The sequence below is a fragment of the Papio anubis genome, unplaced genomic scaffold (assembly GCF_008728515.1).
Source record: "Papio anubis isolate 15944 unplaced genomic scaffold, Panubis1.0 scaffold310, whole genome shotgun sequence".
NCBI lineage: Eukaryota > Metazoa > Chordata > Mammalia > Primates > Cercopithecidae > Papio > Papio anubis.
The window spans coordinates 9,412-33,793 of NW_022163215.1; the positions used below are offsets into that span (position 1 = coordinate 9,412).

The window sequence follows — 24,382 nt, forward strand, 5'->3', positions numbered from 1 at the left end:
TTCAACCTGTAGCTATTAAGCACATTCAGTGGGTCAGGAGTTCTTATAGTGAATTCAATATTAATAGCCTCAAAGATCACAAGGAACCAGGAGATTAAGGGAAGGTGCTGTTGGAGTCAGGGGAACAGCCATAATAGATAGGTAGGTAGACAGGTAGATGGATGCATGGATGGATGGACGACGGATGGTTGGATAGATGATGTGATCAGCTGAATAACAGCTCCCCAAGATGTCCACATCCTAATCCTCAGAATTTGTGAATATATGTTATCAGGCAAAGGGACTCTGCAGATGTGATTAAGCTAAGGATCTTGAGATGGGGGGATGATCCTGGATTAGCCAGTGGGCCCAATGTCATCACAAGGATCCTTATCAATGAAAGAGGGAGGCAGGAGCGTCAGAGAAGGAGACATGGTGATGACGGTGGAGGTCAGAGTCAGAGAGAGATGTGAACGTGTTACAGAGCTGCCTTTGAAGATGGAACAGGACCATCAGCCAAGGAATGTGGGCAGCGGCAGAAGCTGGAAAAGACAAGGAAACAGATTCCTAGCGCCTCCAGACAGAATGCACCCCTACAGACCACTGATTTGGGGATTTCCAGCACTCAGAACTGTCAGATAACACATTTGTGTCTTTTTAAGCTACTACGTTTATGTGATATGTTATAGCAGCAATAGAAAACCAATATAAATGAGAGAGAGAGACAGAGAGAGATGATACATAAGCTTATGTGATTTGTTATAGCAGCAATAGGAAACATATAGATAGATGAATAGATAGATAGATTAGATATAAGATAGATAGATAGATAGATAGATAGATAGATAGATAGATAGATAAACAAATTTGTCTTTGGCTTCTTAAAAATTGATTCTCATTAAAATCCTATCCTGACTCATTTTTGCCTGGGGTGGGGCAGGCACCACGCACATAGGAGTTCAGCGAACACGCCATATGGATGAAATGGTCTCACTGAGCTCCCCCTCCCTTTCCTGAGCCTAGAAGTTGTTCCCTTAAGAGAATTCTAGGACTCAGTTGTCCTATGATCAGGATCACCTACCCCTGAATCTGCTCTCTGAGTACAGACAAGTCTCGTCTTCAGGTCCTTGGGTGGCAAATGAATGGGACAGTGGGGGTCTCCTGCTGCAGGTATGTTCCAAGCTAGAACACTTTTGGAGGGCAATTTGGCAGGGTCTACTAAGATTCGACCATTCCTTTTAAACTTGCAACTACAAGTCTAGGACGTGAATTTTACCCATGCAAGTCCCCAGAGGTGTTCATTGCTGTATTGCTTAGAATTGTTAAAAATTGGAACCAACCTAAATGTCCATTAGCCTGGAACTGATTCAAATTAACCAAAGATATCCATAAGTTGGATCCTGGCAGGCCATTAAAGTGAATGAACTAGATCTTTATGTTACTGACATGTAGAGATGTCCATAACATTAATTGAGGGGTTGTGGGGGGAAAACCTTACAATCACGTGTATCACGAGAGCCTATATGTGTTAAACTATACAAGTTTAGGTTTATATGTCAAAAAGTTCTTCCAAGGTGTATGTCAAAACTTTAACAGTAGTAAGTTTTCAAGAATAAACATACGTATTCTTGTACTGTTTGACTTTCTATAATAATCAAATTGTAATATGATGTAATCAGAGTGGGGGAAATGACTATTTGAAAATTCTAGTCTGGCTGTCAGCGGCAGGCTGAGCAGGAGTAAGGGGTGACCAGTTCTCAGTCGAGGTGACCACACGGCCACAATGACCCAGAATCTTGACCCAGAGACTCCTGAATCTTGAGCCCCTGGGCCCCCAATACTCTCTGCATCCAGAGGAAAAGAAAATGGCACACATTGGCGTCACTCATGGCCTCTAAGAATCTGAAAATCAGTGACCCCTGTAGGAGGCCAGCAGCATGAACCCAGGGCAATGCTGTGTCCCAGGAAGGGTCTGGGTTTGGAGTCCCAGGGACCAGGGCTAGAAACCATCTCCACCACCTGACAGCCAGGTGACCATGGGCAGGTCGCTGGGCTCTCCAAGCCTCTGTTTCCTCATCTGTACGACGGAGGAAGATTCCTGCCTCACAGGGACGTTGTAAAGACAGATGTTGTCAAGACAGACAGCACATGCCCCTGGCACATAGTAGGGCCAGCTTCCCTCCCGCTCCTATGACCCCTGTACCTGCAGCCCCGGTCGGCCCAGCGCTGGGCGCAGCGCCTTGCAACGCGGGCCCGCGGGATCCGAGGACATGGTGAGGCGAGGGGCACTGGGGCCAGCCTCTCCATCTGGGCGGCAGGGAGGAGGGCAGGCTCGGCCATGGGCTGGCACCTCGAGGATCCCGGTCCGACGTGGTGCTGCCGCAGTGAGGATGACTCGGTCGGCAATGTGAGAGGGAGGAGTGAGGCAGGCCCCGTGGCACACCCAGTTCCCACACACCCTCACGCAGGATGAAAGTCCAGCCTCCTCCTGGGGCGGGGCTGGCTTGGCCGGGGCCACCTACAGGCAGGCACGCGGGGGCACACACATGCCCCTGAGTCCCGCCCACCTGCACTGGAACAGCAAAGTGGAAACGGTGCCTTTCAAAAACTGTCATGAAATAAGACTTGCATGGCCGCTATTATTACCTACAGCCATCCTGATTTCAGAGTAAAACCACATGAATAAAGCACCTGGCTAATATGGGTGGAAGAAAGTGCTCACGATCCAGGGGTTTTTATCTGGCTGGGCTACTCCCTCTGAGACTTCTCTGAGCCACGGTTTCCTCCTCTGTGAAACGGGGATGGTGACATTTGGAAGGAGACAGGAAACAAGCAAACAGGAAGGTGTCAGGGTGTAAAGAGAGCAGGACCTGGGCATGAGGGCGGGAGGATAGGAAGGGAGCAGGAAATGGGAGTGGCAAAGTGAGGGGGCATCCAGAGAGCCTCCCGGGATTGGCCTTTTGGCCGGGATGTAAAGGAGAAGGAACTAGCTGGGAAAAGGCTGGGGAAGGGGGAAACCCGGGGAATTTAACCCCCTCATCTTTAAAATGAGAACTTGAATTCATTCATTCAGCAAATCTTTATGGAGCTCTGTAGGAGCCCTGGGGGCAGCGACCAGAATGTCTGAAATCTAAGAGCAGGAGTGTGTGGACTCAGCTGAGAGGAGATCAGAGGCTGAGTGTCAGGGTGGGGAGGGAGAAGGGGTTTCCAGGTGCCGACAAGGACACAAGCCAAGGTGTAGCAGTAGGGCATTTGGGGGATGTATGAGAAGCGCTCCTGCCAGCTTCCCTGGCGGTGTCCTATTCCCGGCATCCATTTTGGACCATGAGCCCCTTCTCTTGCCCTCTGGCCAGGACGGAATGCCATGGACTTCCCCAGATTGCCCGGGCCCACCCTGCCTCCTCTAAGGCTCCGGGTGTCAATGAATCTTTCCAGGCAGCATATTTGCCTGTACTCCAAGAAGAGAGGCCCCAGAGTCCTCCTCAAGGAGGGCCCCCAAGTCTATGGGTCCCTACAGTCTGAAGCTCAGCTCTGGCCTGAGGGAGGCAAGAAATGGGCCCCAAGAAACTGAAAACAGGACCCCACTGGAGCAACAGAGCCCAGGAGCATGCATGGTTCTGGTGTCAAAGAGAGGAAAGGCCTCGCAGCACAAAGGGCCCTGAAAAACCCCAAGTCTCAGGCAGCTGTCACTGGCTGGAACCTGCGGACTAGGGCTGTGCAGGAGACCATCTATCCACTTCTCCTGAGCCTCCTCCTGAGGAGGAGACAAGGGAACCACGCCACCAGGAGGCCAAGGAGCTGGGGCCCAATATGCACGTGAATTATCAGTGGAAGTGGGTGCAGAACTACTTTGGCAGCCATAGGGAGTTTTGTGTGGGAAACATGGTAGGTGCTTAATAAAGTTTGGGTGGATGGATGGATAGATGGAAGAAAGAATGAGAGGTTGGTTGGGAAAATGGGGGATGAGAGAAGGGATGAATGAGAGGATGGTGGTTGGCTGGATGGGTGGGTGGGTGGATGGTTGGATGGATGCATGGTTGGATGGACAGATGGATGGATGGATTGATGGATGCTTGGATGGATGGATGAATGGGTGGATGGGCAGGTGGAAGAGTGAATGGCTATGGGCATAAATATGTGAGAGCACGAGTGAACGAATGAATCACTGAGCCATTAGGTGAATGGGTGGAAGAGTAAATGAATGAATAAATGCTTGAGTAAACAAGTTAGTCCTGGGTAAATGAACTTCTAGTCCAGAACTGAAAATCTAGCTCATTGTCACCTTCCTTAGGTGCAAGGAACCCTTCAGAAGAAAGCAGGAAGGAAGAGAGAGTGGCCTGAATCTTGTATGGCCGCACTTTCAAGCCTCCGTAAGGAAGTGCGCTCTTTGCTTCCTGGAGAGCCGCCGCGCGTACTCAGAATGAACCCTGGAGAAGTGAGTATACCCGCGCTCAGGGCAACATTCCTCATCTCCGGCTGAGCCCTGTCCCAGTCCCCCGCCGGAGTATCGGCCAGGCCGGTTAGATCACAGTGGAGTGGCTCAGACCTGTTGGCCCTGCACCCTGGCAGCTCGCCAGCACCTCCCCAGGCAGCCTGCCATCAGCTAGGCCTCTCACTATTGCAGAGACTCGTCCTAGGCCCCTCAGACCCAGAAAGTCCCCCAGGGCCTGCATGTTGTGAGCTCAGCATTTCCTCCCTGCCTTTCTGCCCCTCCAAGCAGCCCCACTCCCCACTACAGCGTGGTCCTGTATAGTGTGATGAAGTGGAGCCTCATAGGCTTGGGGCTGATCCTCAGCTGTGCTACTTAGGCTGTGTGACTTCAGGCAAATGCCTTAACCTCTCTGAGTCACAGCTTCTGCATCATTTAAATGAAAAACTTGCCTGATTTGAGGGGTGGTTGTGAGGATTCCGAGGGATAATACATGTCAAGCACTTAAATGGGGCCTGGCACACAGTTTACACGGAGCATCTAATTTCCAGGTGCTCAACTTTTTTCTTTTTTTCTTTTCTTTTCTGAGACTGGGTCTTACTCTGTCACCCAGGCTGGTGTGCAGTGGTGTGATCATAGCTCACTGCAGCCTTGACCTCCTAGGCTCAAGCGATCCTCCAGCCTCAGCCTCTGGATGGAGCTAGGAATCACAGGTGTGCGCCCCCACACCCAGGTTTTTTTTTTTTTCTTTTCTTTTTGTAGAGACAGGGGTCTCACTATGTTACCCAGGCTGGTCTCAAACTCCTGGCTTCGAATGATGCTTCCACTTCCGCTTCCTAATGTGCTGGGATTACAGGCGTGAGCTACCATGCCCAGGCAACTTTTTTCTTTCAAAAGCAATTTATGGAATGAAGTGCCAGCCAAGCACCACGCTCAGAGCTTTACACGTGTTACCACATTCAATCCTCATGATAACCTCGCAAGAGAGTGTTATAGGTCGAACTCTCCTGCTAAAAACATATGAAAAACGTGTGAATGCCTAAGCCTCAATACCTCTGAATGGGGCTTTATTTGGAAACAGGGTCTTGACAGAGAGAATCAAGTTAAAATGTGGTTGGTAGGGTGGTCCCTAACCCAATAAGACTGTGTCCCTCTGAAAGGGGAAAATCGGTGCCAGACACTGGCGTGCATATCAGGAAGATGACGGGAAGGCACACAGCGGGGACACCATGGGAGGGCAGAGGCCACGGCTGGGTGATGCTGCCACAAGCTGAGGCACATTGGAGCCACCAGAAGCTTCCAGAGGCAAGGAAGGCTCCTTCCTTTGCAGGGTTTGGAGGGAGCCTGGCACTGCCAGCACCTTGACTGTGGAATTCTAGCCCCCAGAAGTATGAGCCCACATGCTTCTGGTGTTCTAAACCACCCAGCTTGTGACACTTTGTCATGGGAGCTCCTGGAAACAAATGCAGAGGGGATTGGCCCTGTTTTGCAGATGATGACACAGGCTGAATGGGATGGTGATGGGTGGCTGAGGGGCTTGCACTCAGGAGTCCAGGCCTGTGGCCCCAGGGTTAGGGGTAGAAAATCAGCCTGTGCCTAGAAGGTATGCTGTGACAAGTGGTGTGTCGTTCAATGAGATGCACTGACAGTCAGATGCACCCTGCTTTGCCGACGCCCCTGCGGTGCTCCCATGTCATGCTGGTGACTGTCCTCACAGGTTCCCTGTGATCTTCAGCCTGGGGAGACAGGTTCGCTGTCCCGAGTGCACCTGAGTTTCCTACAGACATCAACCGCGCAGCCTTAAGCTCCATCATTCAGCTCTAGGAGGAGCCAAGGGCATCCCTGTGGATCTGGAGACACACATCCCAGTTAAGAGTCAGAAAAATGGGGCACTTCGTGGCTGTGTGACTTTGGGCAAGTTACTTAACCTGTCTGAATCTCAGTTTCCTCGTCTGAAAATGGAACCATGATCCGACTGAGAGGGCTGTTGTGAGAATCCAGTGGGATAATGCGTGGGCACTCAGTGAGCCGCGGCTGCTACGTGGGGATGATGTCTCTCGGGAGCCTGTGACTAGAGTGTCACGGGATGTGTTTACCAGTCACACGCCCAACTCCTCTGTATGAGTGTGCGTGTGTGTGTGTGCCAGAATGGGGACCTCGTCCACATCCACAGAGGCCCGGGGTCTCAGCCCTCACCCAAAGCAGGGAAGGCGTCTCCCCACACTCCCCACAAGTGTTCTCCAGAGCTGTCACCTGCCCAGGGCCCTGAGGAGCGGCCTCATCTGCCTTCTGCCTCAAAGGCTCCAGGGACATAGCAGATGCTCTCCCCAGACCCCAGTGCAGGGCCCACTGCACTCACTCTCCTCGGGGTCGGCTCCTCAGCAGGTGGGGCAGGAGGGCTGGGGGGCTCCACTGGCTTTTCTAGGCCAGAAGGTAGGCTGAACAATGGCCCAGCAGCCCCTCACAGTACAGCGGGGCAGGGCCGAGTAAGCAGTCCCCAGAGACTCCACAAAACGGGGCACTTGGCGACAATGCAGACAACACCAGGCAGAGCTTCAGCCACAGGGAGGAGCTGCCAACAGGCCTCATTCAACGCCACCCCTGCAGCTCCCAGGAGAACCCCGTGGTGACAAAAGCTCGTCAGCTGGAGCAAAGCTCGTGTGGAGAAGGGAGGGTTGTGAGTGTGTGTGCGTGTGTGTGACTGTGCGTGTTTATGGATGCGTGTCATCTAGCCCAGGTTTCTTCCTCATTCTCATTTAAATGCCACAGCCTGATTGAAAACAAAATATTTAAATGTGTGAGAGTGCGTGTGTGCATGTGTGTGTCTGTGAGAGTGTGTGATAGTGTGTATGCATGAGGTGGTGTATGTGTGTATGTGTGTCTGTATATGTATATGTAAGGGTGTGTGAGTGTATGTGTCTGTGTGTATGAGAGTATGTCTGTGACTGTGTGTATATGTGCCTGTGTGAGTGTATGAGAGTGTGTGTCTGTGTGTGATAGTGTGCCTGTATGTGTGAGGGTATGCGTGTCAGCGGACATGTGTCTGTGAGCATGTGTGTGAGTGTATGAGTGTGTGTGTGATAGTGTGTGTGTGAGGGGTGTGTGACAGCATATGTGTGTGTATGCATGTGAATGTGAGTGTAGCGAGTGTATATGTGAGGGGGTGTGTATATGTATGTGTGTGAGTGTATGAGTATGTGTGTCTGTATGTGTGAGGGTGTGTGTGAGTGTATATGTATGTGAGTGTGTGAATGTGCATGCGTGAGGGTTTGTGTGTGTGAGTGTATGTGTATGAGGGTGTGTGTGTATGTGAGGGTGTGTCTGAGAGTGTGTCTATGAGGGTGTGTCTGTGTGAGAGTGTGCGTGTCTGAGGGTGTGTCTGTGTATGTGTGTGTCTATGAGGGTGTGTGTGAGTGTACGAGGGTGTGTGAGTGTCATAGTGCGTGTGTGTGTCTATGAGGGTGTGAGTGTATGAGGGGGTGTGTCTGTGTGTGTGTCTATGAGGGTGTGTGTATGAGGGTGTGTCTGTATGAGGGTGTGTGTGGTGTGTCTATGGGGGTGTGTGTGAGTGTATGAGGGTATGTGTGTGAGATAGTGTGTGTGTCTATGGGGGTGTGTGTGAGCATATGAGGGTGTGTGTGAGATGTGTGTGTCTATAAGGGTGTGTGTGTGAGTGTATGAGGGTGTGTGTGAGAGATAGTGTGTGTGTGTCTATGAGGGTGTGTGTGTGAGTGTATGAGGGTGTGTGAGTGTGTGATAGTGTGTGTGTGTGTATGTAAGAGAGCATGTTGGGATTGCACAGCGGGGCAAAGGGCTGGGGAAACAGGTACTTCTAATATACCCTTGGGGCCACTTTTTGGTCGGGCAACTTAGCAGTGGCTGCAAAATGTAAACACATGTCTTATATTCAACAGTTTCTCCTTTCAGAATGTGTTCTCTGGATAGAAGCACACTTGCGTGCAAGGATTTAGATTCAAGAGTGTTTGTTGCAGCCTGTGCATAAGAATAGAAACCTCATCCAGCAAATTCAGTGGGGCTCAAATCCCAAAGGGTGGCTTTCTGCACCTGATGAGGAGCTCAGACTTTACAGCCCAGGGACAACGGAAAGCATGGAAGGTGTGAAGCTGGGAAGGGACATGTCCCAATTTGTGCTTTGGGTGGATCATTCCAACAAGGCAGAAAGAGCAGAGACCAAGGCCAGGAGACCAAAGGACAGGAGACAAGCTAAGATTTCAGGCTCAATTCTCTCTCCTTTGGACATTTAGAAGTTGTGGTGGCTGGTGGGGTGTGGAGTGAGGGAGAAAGAAGGGATAAAGATGATGCCCAGTTGGTACCTTGGAAGGCCTGTCCCTTTATCCCCTACCCCCATCATCCTGCAGCCTCTGGAAGCTTACGCCTCCCACCATACCTCCCCCAGAACCCCACCTGGGGAATAACTGGCATGGCGGAGAGGGTCCTGGTACTGGAGTCATGGGGCCTGGGTTCAAATGCCAACTCTCCCAGTGTGACTCTGAGCAACTTAGTAACTGCTCTGTGCCTGTTTCCCCATGTGTAAAACAGAGGTAACCAACCTATCTTGCAGAATTCTTACAAGGGCTAAAAGCAATCGTATATATTTGTTTGTTTGTTTGTTTTTTTGAGACCGAGTGTCACGCTGTTGCCCAGGCTGGAGTGCAGGGGCGCGATCTCAGCTCACTGCAACCTCCGCCTCCCGGGTTCAAGCGATTCTTGTGCCTCAGCCTCCCGAGTAGCTGGGGCTACAGGCATGAACCATCACACCCGGTTAATTTTTGTATTTTTAGTAGAGATGGAGTTTTTGCCATATTGGCCAGGCTGGCCTCGAATTCCTGACCTCAAGTGATCCACCCGCCTCGGCGTCCCAAAGTGCTGGGATTACAGGTGTGAGCCACCATGCCTGGCCAGTAATCGTATGTATAAAGCACATAGAAAAGTGTCTGACGTGTAGTAAGCACTCAGTAAATGTGAGCTACTTTTATAGCTATTCCTACTCCTACCAAACTAGGCACTTGGTAGACACTCTGCAGCTATTTATCAAATATTTGTTATTAAGATCAGCCTGAAGTCCAATCAAGGAGTGAGTTTGAAATCAGAGAATGGAAGTTCAGAGCAAGTCCCCCATCCCCATTGAACAGATGGAGAAAAGGGTTGGGCTTTCCCAAGAGGGTCCTAGATGGCTTGAATCGGGGCCAGGGCTGAGTCTCGGACCTACGCTGGTTGAATGAACGACTTGGTCAGGCCTGGTAGGTTTGTCAGGGTTCCCCCGGGCATGGGAAGCCCCTCGCTTCTTTAATATGGACCCACACCCTCCGGCCCAGCCCTGCTTTAAGACCCCTCTGAATTAAGTTGGCCAATTTCTCCCAGTGGGCCGGTTCACTGCTCCCATGCCCTCCCAGACTTGGGCGGCTTCCTGGAGGGCTGGAGGTCATCCGCGATGCTGGAGAACAGCTGGGTCCTCTGGAGGCTTTTGCATGTCGGTCTGAAGAGGAGATGAGTTGGGGGTTCCAGGGAGGCACCACAGTTGCCAAAGTCCTTTTGCCTCCCTGGCAAGCCTCTCCCATCCACTTCTGCCATTACCACTGCCCTGCTGACTCCAGGAAAACCAAACTAGAAACAAAAGGAAGGTTGGGACTAGGGATGCCATTGGGATAAAAGAGTAAGAAAGAGACGGGTAAGGCCAGACGCAGTGGCTCATGCCTGTAATCCCAGCACTTTGGGAGGCTGAGGCAGGTGGATCACCTAAGGTCAGGAGTTCGAGACCAGCCTGACCAATATGGTGAAACCCTGTCTCTATTAAAAATACAAAAATTAGCCAGGCGTGATGGCGTGTACCTGTAGTCCCAGCTACTCGGGAGGATGAGACAGGAGAATTGCTTGAACCGGGGAGGAAGAAGTTGCAGTGAGCCAAGATTGTGCTACTGCATTCCAGCCTGGGCAACAGAGAAAGACTCTGTCTCAAAAAAAAAAAAAAAAAAGGGAAAAAAGAAAGAAAGAGGCGGGTAAGTGATGGGGGTGGGAAAGGCTCTGGACAGATGGGATAGGGTTCTTGTGCAGGGTCTGAAAATCTTTTCTCATGCCACAAATGATATAAAAACAGGTCAGGCTGCATAATTCGCAGGGTTCAATAGCAAATTAACACGGTGGGGGGGGGCCCTTGTTCAAAAATTAAGCATTTCAACACAGCAACAGCCAAGCATGAAACCAAGCCTGGGACCCTTCTGAGCCTGGGACCTTGTGGCGCTGCAGGTTACACATCTGTGGATCTGGCCCCATCCACAAATCTCTGAGGGCATATATAGGAGTGAGTTTTCCTGGGAAAAGGGCCCTCAGTGGTCAAGGTAGGACCCAGAAGGCTAAAAATCACTACAACTGAGGTAGGTGAGGGGCCCTTCTTTTCACCACCTCCTCCCTCCACTCAGGCAGGGTGGGGGCTAGTGAACACATTGCATGAACCAGCTTCAGAGTAGGGCAGGCTATGGTGGCCAAGGGGACAGAGAAAGGTGGACACATGAGAGATGGAGATTAGAGTTGGGAGAGAGAGGCGAGAAGGCTGGCTCCCAGGTTTGTGACTCAAGCAACAGAATCAATCCACAGTGGTGCTATTCATGGAGATGAAGAAAAGCTAGCAGAAGATCAAGGTGCTGTTTTGCTTGGCTGGGTGGCAGTGAGAATCAAGATTCCTATTCTAGGCATGAGAGGGTGTCAAGCAGACAGATAATAAAGCTTGGGAGGAGATGAGATGAGACATACACATTTGGGGGCCATTGGTATAGAGATGGCATCTAACCCTACTGGAATGGCTGAGGTCTCCTAGGAATTCAATGGGTGCGAAGGCTCTTGGGTACAACATCTGATTGCCCTGACACCTCACATGAGAGTATGTGTGTGTGTGCCTCATTTGTAAATGTTCTCATTTGTAAATGGAGGTAAGAATCATATCCCCATCATAGGATTTCATAAGTAAGCTTGTGGAAGGGGAACACTTAAGACAGGCCTTGGTACCTGTTGAGCCCCCAAGGATACCAGCCATTGTAACAATAATAATCACACCATGTCATCCTTCCACAAATATGTACTGAGCCTCCAGCGTGTGTCTGGCAGTGTCTTGGGCTTTGGATGCAGCCATGATCAAATGTATTAGAAGGCGGTAAGTACTACGGCGAAAGGAAAGCAGAGCAAGGTAAGAAGCATGATGCGGAGGATGGGGCGAGGGCTTCAATATCGAATAGGGTGGCCAGGGGAGCCCTGCTTAAAAAGTGACATTAGAGCAAGCCCTTGGAGGTGAGGGAGTGCCTCACGCAGATGTCTGAGGGAACAGCTGGCCAAAGACCATCAGCAGAGCGGTGGAGGGTGAGGCCCTAGGGTAAAGGGTAGGGGACCTTTGTAAAGGCTCCTTGTGGCACAGGGGGGCTGGTCCTCCAACAGGGCAACACCAGGTCTGCCCCACAATGAGGCAGAAGGCTCTCACATGCTGGAGAGAGCCCGTTGTCCAGCATGGCCAGGGAGCATATACCTCTAATATGGTAGAGGCAGCCTCTTGCCCACATAGCAGCTGCCCAAGCCTTTGGATGGGCCTTGAGGCTCCCCCTGGCCCATGGAAGGGCCTCACCTGGCACAGCAGGCTCACCAGCAGGGCCTCTCCTTCTCTTGGCCGTGGAGTGTCCCCTTCCAGCAAAACTCGGCCGGGCCTTTGCTCCAGGGCTCCCAATCCAAGCATACATCGGAGTCATTTTCCTCTGAATCTGTGGAGACATGAGGCAAGGCCTCTTGGCTGATCACATGCTGTCTCCCACCCCTGACCCAGGAAGGAGTCCCCTGGCAGGCCTGGGTGTCCCTGCAGCCTTGTCTGAGGGTAAGGCCAAGGCAGAATCCTATGAGCCAGCCTTGAAGCCTCAGGAAGTCTTCAGGGCCTTAAAGGGTGACTAGGGACCAAGAAAGAAGGCTGTTCCTGTAACTCAGAAAATGGCCATATCCATCTACTAGAGGGGAGGACACATAGGTGAGCAAATGACATACCGTACTGGGCATGGGCCAGGAGGAGGCAGTGAAGCGACACAGTTATTGACCCATCCAGGCATTTGTCCACTAGTTCATTCATTAACAAGTATCTGAGTACACAGGCACAAGGATCTCCACTGTAGCACTGTTTTGTGGTGAAACACACACATGAACAATAAAACACCTGGGAACTGTGTCCACGTCCACAGATCACAAGAGGTCTGGGTGACTAAGCTGTGGCACAGTCACACCACATGGAGACCCAGACCTTCCGTCTGACGGCTTATCGTGAAGCTGTTAAAATGTTTGCATCATATCTGTATCTTCTGATTTGCAGGATATCTATGGTATATTATAAGCAAATTGAAGAGAAATGTAGTATCTTTTTGTTTAGAAAGGCAAATGCTGCCCCCTTCCCCAATTCTTTTTGAAAACCTGCACACGTTAGTAAGCATGTGCACGAGTTTGCTGACAGACTCATCTTGGGGAGGTAAGGTGAGAAAAAGGAGGGGATGGGGAAGATTATTTTTCTTACTAAACTCTTACATTGTTTCACTAGTTGCAGGGAAGTAACAAAGGTTGTTTGTACAATGGGCATAATATCAGCATCTTCTAGGATGAGGGTTAACTGAAGACAGACATGTAAAATTCAGCACAGGACTTGGCACAGGCTTTCAACGGTGTTGGCAGTTAGTATGTCTTACAAGTCAGTAGGGGCCGGGCATGGTGGCTCACGCCTGTAATCCCAGCACTTTTGAAGGCCAAGGCGGGTGAACCATGAGGTCAAGAGATCGAGACCATCCTGGCCAACATGGCGAAACCCCATCTCTACTAAAAGTACAAAAATTAGCCGGGCATGGTGTGGACCTGTAGTCTCAGCTACTCGGGAGGCTGAGGCAGGAGAATTGCTTGAAACCAGGAGGCGGAGGTTGCAGTGAGCTGAGATCGCACTACTGCATTCTAGCCTGGGTGACAGAGTGAGGCTCTATCTCAAAAAAAAAAAAAAAAAAAATGTAGGATGGCGTGAAGTGACTGTTCTTCACTAGAGAGAGTATTTTTTGAACATAGAGTATGTGCGAACTGTTGTTACATTCATTTTCTCATCTAATCCTCTTAACAACTTCCTGAAGTCAATTACTAGTATTTTTTGTACTTTACAGATGAGGATGGTGAAATCACTTGTCCAGGCTCACAGCCAGGGAGTGGTGCTACTGGATGCGAATTCAGCCTCCCCACTCCACAGTTCCCACTGGGTGCGTTTGGACTCAGGGGATTTAAAGGCGCTTTGAATTGAACACCTTGCTCCAAGGGCCACCATGAGGGGCTGTCGCACCACTCTTCTGTTTCAGCCCCAAACCCATCTCTGGAGATTTCCCTTCATCCTTCTGCAAACTCCTTTCAAATCGCAAAAGTAAAATACTGGCAGCAGGGCATCTTCCCCTTGAAGGGGGTGTGTGGCTTCCTCCACCTTATGGCCATGTCATGGTCAGACAGTAGCACTGTCCTCCACTGACCAGCTTCTGCAGGAGTTGAGCTGCCCATTATCATTTTTGCCTCAGTGCCAGTTTCATCAGGCAGCTCCCCTTTCCTCCCTACTTGCTCCTCCTTCGACTTGGGAAAGTGCATCCTATCGGGTACTCCACACTTAACCCTCTGTCTTCTGAGGCCTGAAACTGCCCTGAGGAGCCAGCAGGAGTGTTGGGGGGGTGGGGATGGGGAGGAGGCGGCAGAGCTACTCCTGTCTGCTTTTCAAACTGGATTTCAGGCAAACTGATTCCAATAAAGGAATCCACAGCAGAATAGAAAACCACAGGTCTGGGTGGCCTGACCCCTCTTAGCCCTCCAAACCCTGACATTGGGTCAGTTCCCAGCACAAGCGCAAAACACACACAATAATATCGGGAATTTTAGAAGATGGGGAACCTGAGGGAGGAATGCCCACCTCCCTTTAAGGATGGTTTCTCTTCATTGCAAAATTAACAAAGGACTTATTTCAAAACGCCACATGACACCAGGGAGTAAACAGCCTCTCAGGAGAAAGTCTGCGGAGGGCTTGGGGTGGGGTAGGTTGTGGATGGTTTTGGAGTTGGGCCTCCAAGCAGAGTGAATGCCGGAGGAGATTCACGCCGCAGGCCTTGACCTGGGTGGTAGGAGAAATGTCTCCGCTCCGAAGAAGGCATCCAAAGCCACGCCACCTACATTTCCTCCCACATTGACAAAACCAGCATTGGTTGGATTATTTTCTCAGCCTACAGGAACCTACCACGTGCCAGGTGTGTATGTGTACTGTGTGCCCTGCCCTGTAAGCACCTGATATGTATCGACCACTGGAGCCTGTCACAACCCCAGGGGCCAGGTACTAGTGTTGTCTCCATTTTGTAGATGAGAAAAGCAAGGCTCACAGAGGTGCCCACCGTCACGCAGCTGGTAGGTGACAGAGTCAGGATTTGAAGGCAGACAATTGGCTCTCTTAAGTTCACAGATGTATGACCTTGGACAGGTTGCTTCTCCTCTCCAAGCCTCAGTTTCCCCAATTGTGATATAAGTATTATTATGCAGGGTTATTCTGAGGATTAAATAAGATTATGCATGTCCAGTGTTGAGCACAAGGCCTGGTACATAGTCAGTGTTGCAAATAGGTTCACTATTATTAGGAACTATTAAGCAAGGATGACTTTGGGAGGCCGAGGCAGGTGGATCACGAGGTCAGGAGATCCAGACCATCCTGGCTAACATGGTGAAACCCCGTTTCTACTAAAAGTGCAAAAAATTGGCCGGGCGTGGTGGCAGGCGCCTGTAGTCCCGGCTACTCGTGGTCCCAGCTGCTCAGGAGGCTGAGACAGGAGAATGGTGTGAGCCCGGGAGTCGGAGCTTGCAGTGAGCTGAGGTTGCGCCACTGCACTCCAGCCTGGGCGACAGAGCAACACTCCATCTCGAAAAAAATAATAATAATAAAAGAAGCAAGGATGAGGCCAGGTGTGGTGGCTCACGCCTGTAATCCCAGCACTTTGGGAGGCCGAGGTGTGCAGATCACCTGAGGTCAGGAGTTCGAGACCAGCCTGGCCAACATGGTGAAACCCCATCTCTACTAAAAATACAAATATTAGTCAGGTGTGATGGCACGCACCTGTAATCCCAGCTACCCAGGAGGCTGAGGCAGGAGAATCACTTGAAGCCAGTAGATGGAGGCTGCAGTGAGCCGAGATCATGCCACTGCACTCCAGCCTGGGTGACAAGAGTGAGACTGTCTCAAAAAAAAAAAAAAAGGATGAAATCTGAACCTGTGTCTTCCAGAGTCCAGAGAGACAGCTTTTATCACCAGTAGCAAACAAGTCTGACTCCCTACCAGCTGTGGGGCCCAATGCCTGAACTGTACCCCTCAGGGAGAGCTGTGGTCTACCCTGGGACTATGAGGAGAATATACGTTAAATAAACATTTTCTAGAGACAAGAGGGCATCCCAGGTTCTTGCTAGGAACTCCCCATAATTACACAATTTCAAGTCCCTACATTTGAGATCATGGGGCTAGTGGGGGTGTGGGGAGGGACTTCTCACCCCGCCTCAACAACATCTGACCATTGCTGGCAACATGTGCTGCGCCCTCCCTGCCTAGCTGGCCAAAGGTCATGGCGCTCAGCAGCAGGAGGTGGAAGATCAAGTGGTCCCCACAAAGAGGCCTTTTTTTTTGGGACACAGGATCTCATTCTGTCTGCTGGAGTACAGTGGTACGATTTCGGCTCACTGCTGCCTCGACCTCCCAGGCTCAAGCAATTCTCCCACCTCAGCCTCCTGAGCAGCTGGGACCACAGATGCATGCCACCACACCTGTCTAATTTTTGTATTCCTTGTAGAGACGTTGCCCAGCCTGGTCTCAAACTCCCGCGCTCAAGCAACCTGGCCACCTTGGCTTCCCAAAGTGCTGGGATTACAGGCGTGAGCCACTGTGCCCAGCAGGAAGAGACCTCTTGCTGAAGGGGATGCTCAGGGAGACACATGCCAGAGGAGCATAAGTCCCACTCCTGCCACACAGCCAGGCCATATCCTGGCCCAGCCACCCCTAGCTTCCTCCACAGCCAGCTTGGTCCCACCTCCTGCTCCTCTTGCTCCCATGCTGAGGTCAGGGTGAATGTCAGTTGGCTTCCATGAGCCTGCCTCCCAAAGAAGCCAGATCCTTTCTGATACATGACCTAGGCAGAAAACAGTGAGTGGTCTGCAGGTACCTGAAAAATGCCTAAGGCTGCTGTATCCTATTGTACAAGCTGTTTACTGCACAAAAGCACCCAATCGAGAGGGTGAGCAGTGAGCTGAAATCCAGCCCACGCTCTGCTCACAGAGCCTTGTGCCCCAGCTGAAAGGGGCACCTGGAAGTTCATCTCCTGGAGGGATAACCTCTGTCTAATTTGTTCAAAAGATCACTCTCGAACTCTAGGTTCAAACTCTAGGACTCACTCTCGAACTCTAGGTTAAGAAACCCTAAACAACCAAACCACCTTTCCACTGAAGAGTTGACTGCTTGTATCTAAGCCAGCACTTATATAAAATGACTGAACGAAGCCCCTTCTGCAGTTGTTTCAGGACACACTGGCCTATTCGGCCACCTGCCCAGCTCCAGGATTAAGGTCCTGCCTGGGCAGGGTAAGCAGCTCACCTTGGCTAAGTAAGAAGCGTAGCCAGATGATCAATAAGAACAGCACACCCACAGGGAGGCAGAACCAGAAAACCAGGAAAGAAAATGTGAGGTCGTTCACCAGCGGCATCAAAGGGTACCTCATGGTGCATGTGTGGCTAAGCTGGGCCAGCCTGGGCTGGGCTGGCAGGGCTGCCCCAAGGGACCTGGCAGGCTGGGCCATGCTCTGCTCTCAGCCCAATTGTGACTGAGCTGTGAGGTAACAAGGAAGTTACAGTGTCCTTCAGGCAAAGTACACAGGGGACACTCTGAGGGAGAGGTGTTCTGGGCGAAAGGGTGGGAAGCCAGGCAGTGAGACAGAGTCTGGCTGAGAATTTAAAAGCCCAGGTTTCCAGGCAGGCCTGGGTTTGAATCTCAGCCCAGTAGCTATTGGGTTCATGACACCCCTCTGACCCTCTTTCTTGTAAGATGGAGATAATTTTGTTAAATTAGAAAAACAGATGGGACAAAAATTACCCTCGGGATCGGTGTTCATATACCTGAAGTCACAGAGCCCCTCCAGGAGCCAGCCAGGTCCCCAAGTCCTGTAATACCAGCTGTGTGTGCCCACATCCACACTGTGGGAGTGCTGTGGACTGCGGCAAACTGGGTGGAGCTTACTGCATCCTAAGCATGCAGTGATGGCAGCTCCCACCAATAACTGCTATGAATGAAATGCAGGTCCATTATTGCAGGACTCCTAACTTTCCCAAGCCAGGCAAAAAGTCTAGATTTCTATGTGATATCTCCCAAGTTTAAAATGTTGGGTCAGACCTCGTTAAAGCACTGTTGGCTAAACCAAACGTCTGCCAGGCTGGATTGGTCACTGGGCTGCCACTTAAAACTTTTAAAATCTAACACATAGATTATTCTAATGATTACTAGATTAAATGACTATAAATGATTATTACTTAATCTGGAAGCTTCTGTGCCTTTCCTTATTAGGGTTTTCTGTGAGGGGCTTCTAACGACTTGAATCTTGTTCCTTTATCTCCTGAGTGACCAGAACACTTCCACATGCCATCCTCATCTTCTCATATCTGTCATCCGTTCACTCATGAAGTATTCAGTAAACCTCCATGCGCCAGACCACGGCAGAAAGGCTGCTTCGGACTTCCCACTGGAGTGGCTGCTGCACGGTATTCTCCAAAAGGACCCTTGGACCACCTGCCTAAAGCTGCCAGCAGATGGGTGGGTGCTGGAGTGTATTTATTAAACATGCCAATTCCCAGGCTCACCTTCGTCTCCTCAGACCTCTTGGGGGTGGGGGTGTGGCTTGGGATTCAACACACTGATAAGCAACCAGAATGATTCTGACACAGGCTTGATTTTCAGACCACGGCATCTCATGACTTAAAAGCACCTGTTGAAAAGGCAAACCCAGGTCCAGGCTGGGGGAGCAGCTGCAGGAAGTGGGCGGTAAACCTAGGGAGAAACATGGAGTAGAAAACCCGCTTATAGGAAAAGACACCAATTCAAGGAGAAGGGCGCATGGGGCCAGCAACAGGAAAAAATAAGAGCATGGGAGGGGCTGGGAGAGCTGGGGCATGGTTTCGAGACTCCTAGCCCAGCTGTGGGATGGCCAAAATTCCTACAAGAGGAAGTCTGGGAAAATGGACTAGAATGCGTGTCCAAGAGGAGCAGTGCCCTGGCAGGGGGCACCTGATGCAAGGCCCAGAGGCCAAGAGGAGGAGCAGGCGGTCTGGGTTGGGAGTGGTTCCCTGGCACCGGGTCCTGAAGGGGTTGGGGTCGGAGAGAGCTGAGCAGCATAGCTGGGAAAGGCTTGAGCACACATTTTTTTCTGGTTACAAAACCTTTCCAGACACCAAAACAGGGATATTGTGGTCAGCTTCCCTGGCCACTAGGCCCAGCTGGAGGTCCTGTTGTGAGTGGGCAGAACAGGCAGAACAGACACTGCAAGGTAGGCAGCTCCCAGGCACAGTTCAGAGGGTGGCACACGTCAGCAGCTCTTGGCACAGGCATGACCACAGTGGTTCTCATGGTTGTTTCAAGTGGTCCATTCACTCCTCTATGTGTGATCTAGGCCTGAAGGTGCTCATCTGGCTCCAAGATGCTCTACACAAAGGGGGCAGTGGGCAGCAGGGGATGATCTCTGCATCTCCCCACTTTGCTGACTCTCTAGCCCTGGTAGGGCTCAAATTTTCTGCAAGCAGAGGGCACAGCCGGCACTTTCACTCCCATAACGTAAGTATCTATCTCCTCAGCAATTCCCAGCCTCTGAAAGGTGAGCCTCTATTGGCAGTGTTTTAATTATACAAGCTCCTTCCAGCAGAGAAGGCCAAATATTTTTCTTAAAATTAATCAAACTTTGAGTATTTCATGAAATACTCATTTAATGTTCAATTAAACTACAGATCTAAATTATACAGGGCAGCCAAAGCCGAGGAGCTATCCCCTGGAAGGGTAAAATTCACAGCACCAGTGTAGGAGTAAACCCCCAGCCTGTATCCAAAAGCACACACAAAGTTATTAGATAAGAATCTCCTTAAAATTTAATGGACTAAATGTATTACATTCAATATTCCATGGGCTTCTGGACAAAGGATCGGCATAAATACAAACAAACCTCTGGACCTTCTTCCCTAACCGACGAAGATGAAACACAGGAGGCAAGGGGCACGGGTACACCTTCATATTTACACTTTGCCTTTACTTTACAGTTCAGTGCCAGAAATATTTACAGAAAATACAATAAGAAAAAGAGCATGTCTTGGCAACATACTGAAATTCATACAAACTGTATATATGATTTCAAGCAAATAATGATACTGCTTATTTTTTAGCCACAACTGCCAATCCCTTCAGAGGAGAAAGATGTCTTGGTCACTGTAAGAGATGAGGACTTGGGAAACTTGGTTTGCTTCCACAAGTATTTACTGGGCGCCTACTATATGCAAGGCACTGTGGAATCCCAAATTACACCTTTTCCCTCATCATTAAAAAAGAACATGAGTTGATATTCTGAGAAAAACACTGTAAGTACATGGTTTCTTCAGCTATTAAGAAACCCATCGTTTGATTCCACTTCGTACAGATGGACCACCTCCAATCTCTCCAACTCAGGAAAAGAGGCTGTCATGAAAATCTTTAAAACAGACCATCTGACTCCAATCAATCGTCATTTCATGTAAACACAGCAATCAGTTCTTTTCAGGAAGACAGAACCTGAATGGGCTTTAAAATGGTGAATAGAGAACTACTGCCAGCAGGAGTGTCAAATTACCTCCAATACGTGTTTCTTTCTTTCTTTCTTTTTTACCAACTACCACAAAACACATCTTTGAGCAAGGCTAACTTTCACTTTGGGTAAAGCTCCACCTTCCAGAAGAAATGACTCTGCCTCTCTAGAACCCAGTCTGAAGACTCTGACAAATGCTTCCCTAGTGTATGGAGAAAGTAACTATTCATGAAGGCCTCACACACAGAACCTGCAGGTAACCAACAATACTGGTCAAAGGTGTGGGTATTTGTATTTATCAATGAATCCAGAGGAAAATGGGCTGCCCTGAAATAAAGGATATGGAAATGAAGGAAAATGTGCATGAGTATGCGTATGTGTGTGTATGTGTATGTGTATGTGTGTGTGTGTGTGTGTGTGTGTCATTAGTTCTTTCAAAGGCCCAATGGATGGAAGAGGGTCTCAGGAGGAAGCCCTAGACAAAAAGGAAAGCTAGCTAAATAAGGAAATGATTAACAAGGTAAAAGCCCTCCTCACTGTCCTCAGTGCTCCCAACCAGAGAGGAGCAGAAAAGCTCCCTCCTGCAACTTAAGAAGGCAGAAGGGCAACCTTACTCACCACCTTCCTCTTCACAGAATGCCACACTCACCCACCCCCTGGCACACTCAACAGATACAGCAACTGAACTGTTTAAGCCACAGACAAAAGTGGTCCTGGCTTTCCCCCAGAGGCTAGAACATATGCTGGCAAATTTATCAAATGGACTACAAAATATTAATATTAGGTGCTAAATATGTTCCTCTGGTGCTATTCTACTCAGTGATTTTTAACACAGGCAGGTGGGTGAACACAGTGACCATGAACTCAGATCCATAGAGATGGGACAAAAATTACCCCCGGCATCGGTGTTGATATACCTGAAGTCACAGACCCCCTCCAGGAGCCAGCCGAGTCCCACTGATGAGTTAAGGGTTCTTAGCACTCCCTCTTTGGGCAGATATTATTTTGAGCAGAAGGAACCAGCGCCTGGTAAGGTACGGTACGGGTATCCCATAGTCCACTGGCTCCGTACGCACTGGGAGTTTCATGCCTTCAGGGGCTGCACATCCCTCCTTCCCTGGAAGACCAGGGAGTCTCCCAGATCACAAATGCATTCAACATCATTGTTTACGTATCAGATACATTGGAATTACAAAGAGTTGCCAGAAATTAGACCTAACTGAAGGATCAGCAAGTCCAACCCTCATACACACACACAGCATATTTTTCTGAAATTAACTATGCCAAAGGTAAAAGTCTGATCTGAAGAATCATACTGAAGAAGTACATCTACATCAGTTATTTTTAACCTCTGCAATGTTGTAAGTTACATGTTAATTTATAGCCTTCTCTGCTCACTTCAACTAGAACAAGAGCCCATTTTCCCCTCAAAATGTCAATCTAGAATTACCTTGAAAGTTATTAAACCTCATCTTGTTCCTGTGAACCACTAGAACATTTTTTAGGGTAGAATTGGCTCATCTGTATCCCGAATGCCCTCTCCCATGCTACCATCTGGAAACATCAATTTATTGCCCAGCTTAAAAAGAAAATCAACTATTGAATAATAATACTATAACCCGAATGGAAACTGGAGTCATAGAAAGAGGAGGTTATCTTTACCTGAGCTTAAAACAAACATGAAGAACAGGTTATGGCAAACTTTAAACCAAGAGCTGCTATGCCCATATTTCTTGCTTATAGATGGCAAAATGCATACTTCTGGAATAAGAGACTTTTGCACAGGGAATTAGGTCCCACACTATCCCCGCCCCCTAAGTAACCCACCAAAACATCAAACCAAACAGATCGTCGCAGCTCTGACCCACAGTCTACTGACATCAGAGTTCAAGGGGGAAAACACCCCTTACACAACTGTGATCATTTCTCTTTGGACTTTAAATATCACTTATTTTCTTAACATAAAATAATCTTACTAAAGAAGAAAGCACATGAGAATAGGATAAATGAGCAGTGTATACTGTAGCACTGTAACAGGAATCCTTGTAAGGATGTTCTGGGTCTGGCCACCTCAAAAGTTTTATCCCTGCAGAAAAGTAGCAGCGAGGTAACAGAAGTATTTCCAAAACCTGGCAGGGATCTGTTGGCTGGCAAAGTCCAGAAAACATGACAACAACAGCCATTTCTAACAGTAGCCACCCAAAGAGATGGTCACTCATGTTTTGTCAATTATGAGGAAATCCAGTAGTTCTCTGGGAGATCTGAATTAGTAGCGCTGAGAGGCTATTCCTGAACCCCATTTTAGAATCCTTCATAAACTACTGCAGTTTGCTGCTTGGTCCTGAAATAAGAGACAATGGATGAAACCAAATAATTTTCAACCCTTATTGTGAATTTACATTTCTTTAAATGATATTTAATGAATGAATCAAAAATGTTTAACCTGTCATTATGTCACCCCGCTGGACAACAATGGAGAAAGTGGGGGTATCACTGCTATCTTAAAACTTTTAACCCCACAAACTTTATTTGTATCCCCATTAAAGGACAAGGCCATGCTCCATTTCTGATCTGTTCCTGGGTGGCCCAGAAACTGAGGCTTTCAGACAGATCTGTGCAGTGATGAGAAGGACAACTTTTTGAAATGTGGAGAAAAAAATATGACATATTTTAATGTCAGGCTTCTTATCTGAGCAAAAAACATGTATCTTTTCTTTTTGTCAGTGTGACAGCTGGATGACAAGAAGACCTACAAGTGAGTAGAAGGCTGTGACTTCTTTCCTTCTCCTCCATGCTATCAACATGAGTCTTTAAATGTCCTGGAAGATTCTGAGAAAGATTTTAATTTTGAATACAACCTCCTAAAAAGTGAGGTATAAAACTATCTTCAACTTCTATATTGCAAATTTGTTGATACTACCAATGCACGTGTTTAACTGAGATGCATAAAAGCCTTTCTCCTCAAAAGGCTTATGTTTAACTAAAATTGTCACCTTTAAAAGAAAGTTTATGGCTAAAATCTATATCATCATGATCAGCAGGAATATGATTGTGTCTGGGAGCCCATTTCACTAGACAGCCCGAAGTCTTCTATCAAATGGGTTATAATGTGTTTCTTCTATTCTGGTGATTGAACAGTAAGCTCTTGGGAGTGATTTGTTTTTATTTTTACAGTGATCACCTATCAAACTGTTCTGCTGTGTTACAGTTCCCGAACTGGAGTTCAACAGTCTTAGAAATTCAGGGGTCTAAGAACTGCAGTTCTTGAGTCCAACCTCCTGGAAAAGTGAAGTATAAAACTCTGGCTCCAACTGTTTGTTCCGGTACTTGTTGACAATGTCGGTGATTTTCTGTTTCCGGCGGACATGGGGTGGACTGTAGGAGTCACTCTCCAGTCTCTTCCTTCTACAAATGTTAATTACAGTCTGCCTCACCAGAAAGCCTTGAAAATAGAGAGTTTTAAAATAAATGTTAAAAACTAGTCACTTAGGTAGGTGAACTATAAGTATTCAGGTGAACTACCCTACGCATACTCAAACTATTTCATTCAACTTGCAAACTTCCCATCCCCAGAGAGATAGACATAGTGCCAAGATAAAACTGTCACAAGAAACACACAATGACAGGAAAAGGAGAATAAAAATCTAGTCTAACAACCTATTTTCCATCCTGGATGACAAACAGCTGTCTTCAATATTTTAATACTAGAAGTTGGTGAGGTTTTACTTACACTTACTAGATTAAGGACAGATTAAAAAAGAACAAAACATGCTCCCTTTTTAACAAAAGCCAGACCATTTCCTACATGTGGAAACTATTAAGTAATTATCACCATTTCCTTATATTGACTTCTTTTTGGTTTATAAAAATGATAAAGAGAAAGAAAATGTAACTCTTCAGCCACATATGAAGACCTTACCAAGAGCTCGCCTGCTGACAATCATCCCATCCACAAGAGGGATGACCATATTAAATTTTCCAGTGGCTCCTTGAATTTTTATCCGGAATAATCCAGTGTTTAAAGGGTGGATGAAGATGACAGGAACTTCTTTTTCAAGAGTCGTAGATCTTAAGAAAAGAAAATTTTTATCTC

General features: G+C 48.6%; 2 protein-coding genes across 13 annotated transcripts in view; both read right to left on the reverse strand.

Annotated features, from left to right (window-relative positions):
* Positions 1-9,670: 9,670 nt before the first annotated feature.
* Positions 9,671-18,402, reverse strand: LOC101016704 (adipogenin). Of its 6 annotated transcripts, none has more exons than XR_652350.4 (3): positions 17,073-17,338; positions 11,940-12,168; positions 9,671-10,033 (listed from the first exon to the last, which is right to left on the reverse strand). XR_652350.4 is itself a non-coding variant. In XM_031661964.1 (3 exons), the coding sequence occupies exons 1-3, from the start codon at positions 17,272-17,274 to the stop codon at positions 10,000-10,002; spliced, it is 375 nt and encodes a 124-aa protein (XP_031517824.1). In that variant the 5' UTR covers positions 17,275-18,402; the 3' UTR covers positions 9,671-9,999. The 6 variants fall into 6 exon arrangements, 5 of the variants coding, with proteins under 5 accessions (XP_031517824.1, XP_009214389.2, XP_009214392.2 ...); XM_031661964.1 differs by having other exon boundaries at positions 9,671-10,057; positions 12,054-12,168; positions 17,073-18,402; XM_009216125.4 differs by having other exon boundaries at positions 12,054-12,168; positions 17,073-18,384.
* A 1,178-nt stretch (positions 18,403-19,580) lies between these two features.
* Positions 19,581-24,382, reverse strand: part of LOC116273018 (ral GTPase-activating protein subunit beta-like) — an 80,382-nt gene continuing 75,580 nt past the window's right edge. For all 7 annotated transcript variants that reach the window (XM_031661960.1, XM_031661958.1, XM_031661959.1 and 4 more), the window contains 2 exons: positions 24,209-24,357; positions 19,581-23,731 (listed from right to left, as the gene is read on the reverse strand). In XM_031661960.1, coding sequence (XP_031517820.1) covers positions 23,538-23,731; positions 24,209-24,357 — 343 coding nt within the window. In that variant the 3' untranslated portion in view covers positions 19,581-23,537. The remainder of the gene's footprint in view (positions 23,732-24,208; positions 24,358-24,382) is intronic.

Coding starts and splice junctions, on each gene's coding strand:
- LOC101016704 (XM_031661964.1), bottom strand. CDS start 17,274: ATGGCCCAGCCTGCCAGGTCCCTTGGGGCAGCCCTGCCAGCCCAGCCC. Junction 12,169..17,072: donor ACGCTTCTTACTTAGCCAAG/GTGAGCTGCTTA, acceptor ATGTCTCCACAG/ATTCAGAGGAAAATGACTCC. Junction 10,058..12,053: donor GAGAAGGAGAGGCCCTGCTG/GTGAGCCTGCTG, acceptor TGGCATCCCTAG/TCCCAACCTTCCTTTTGTTT.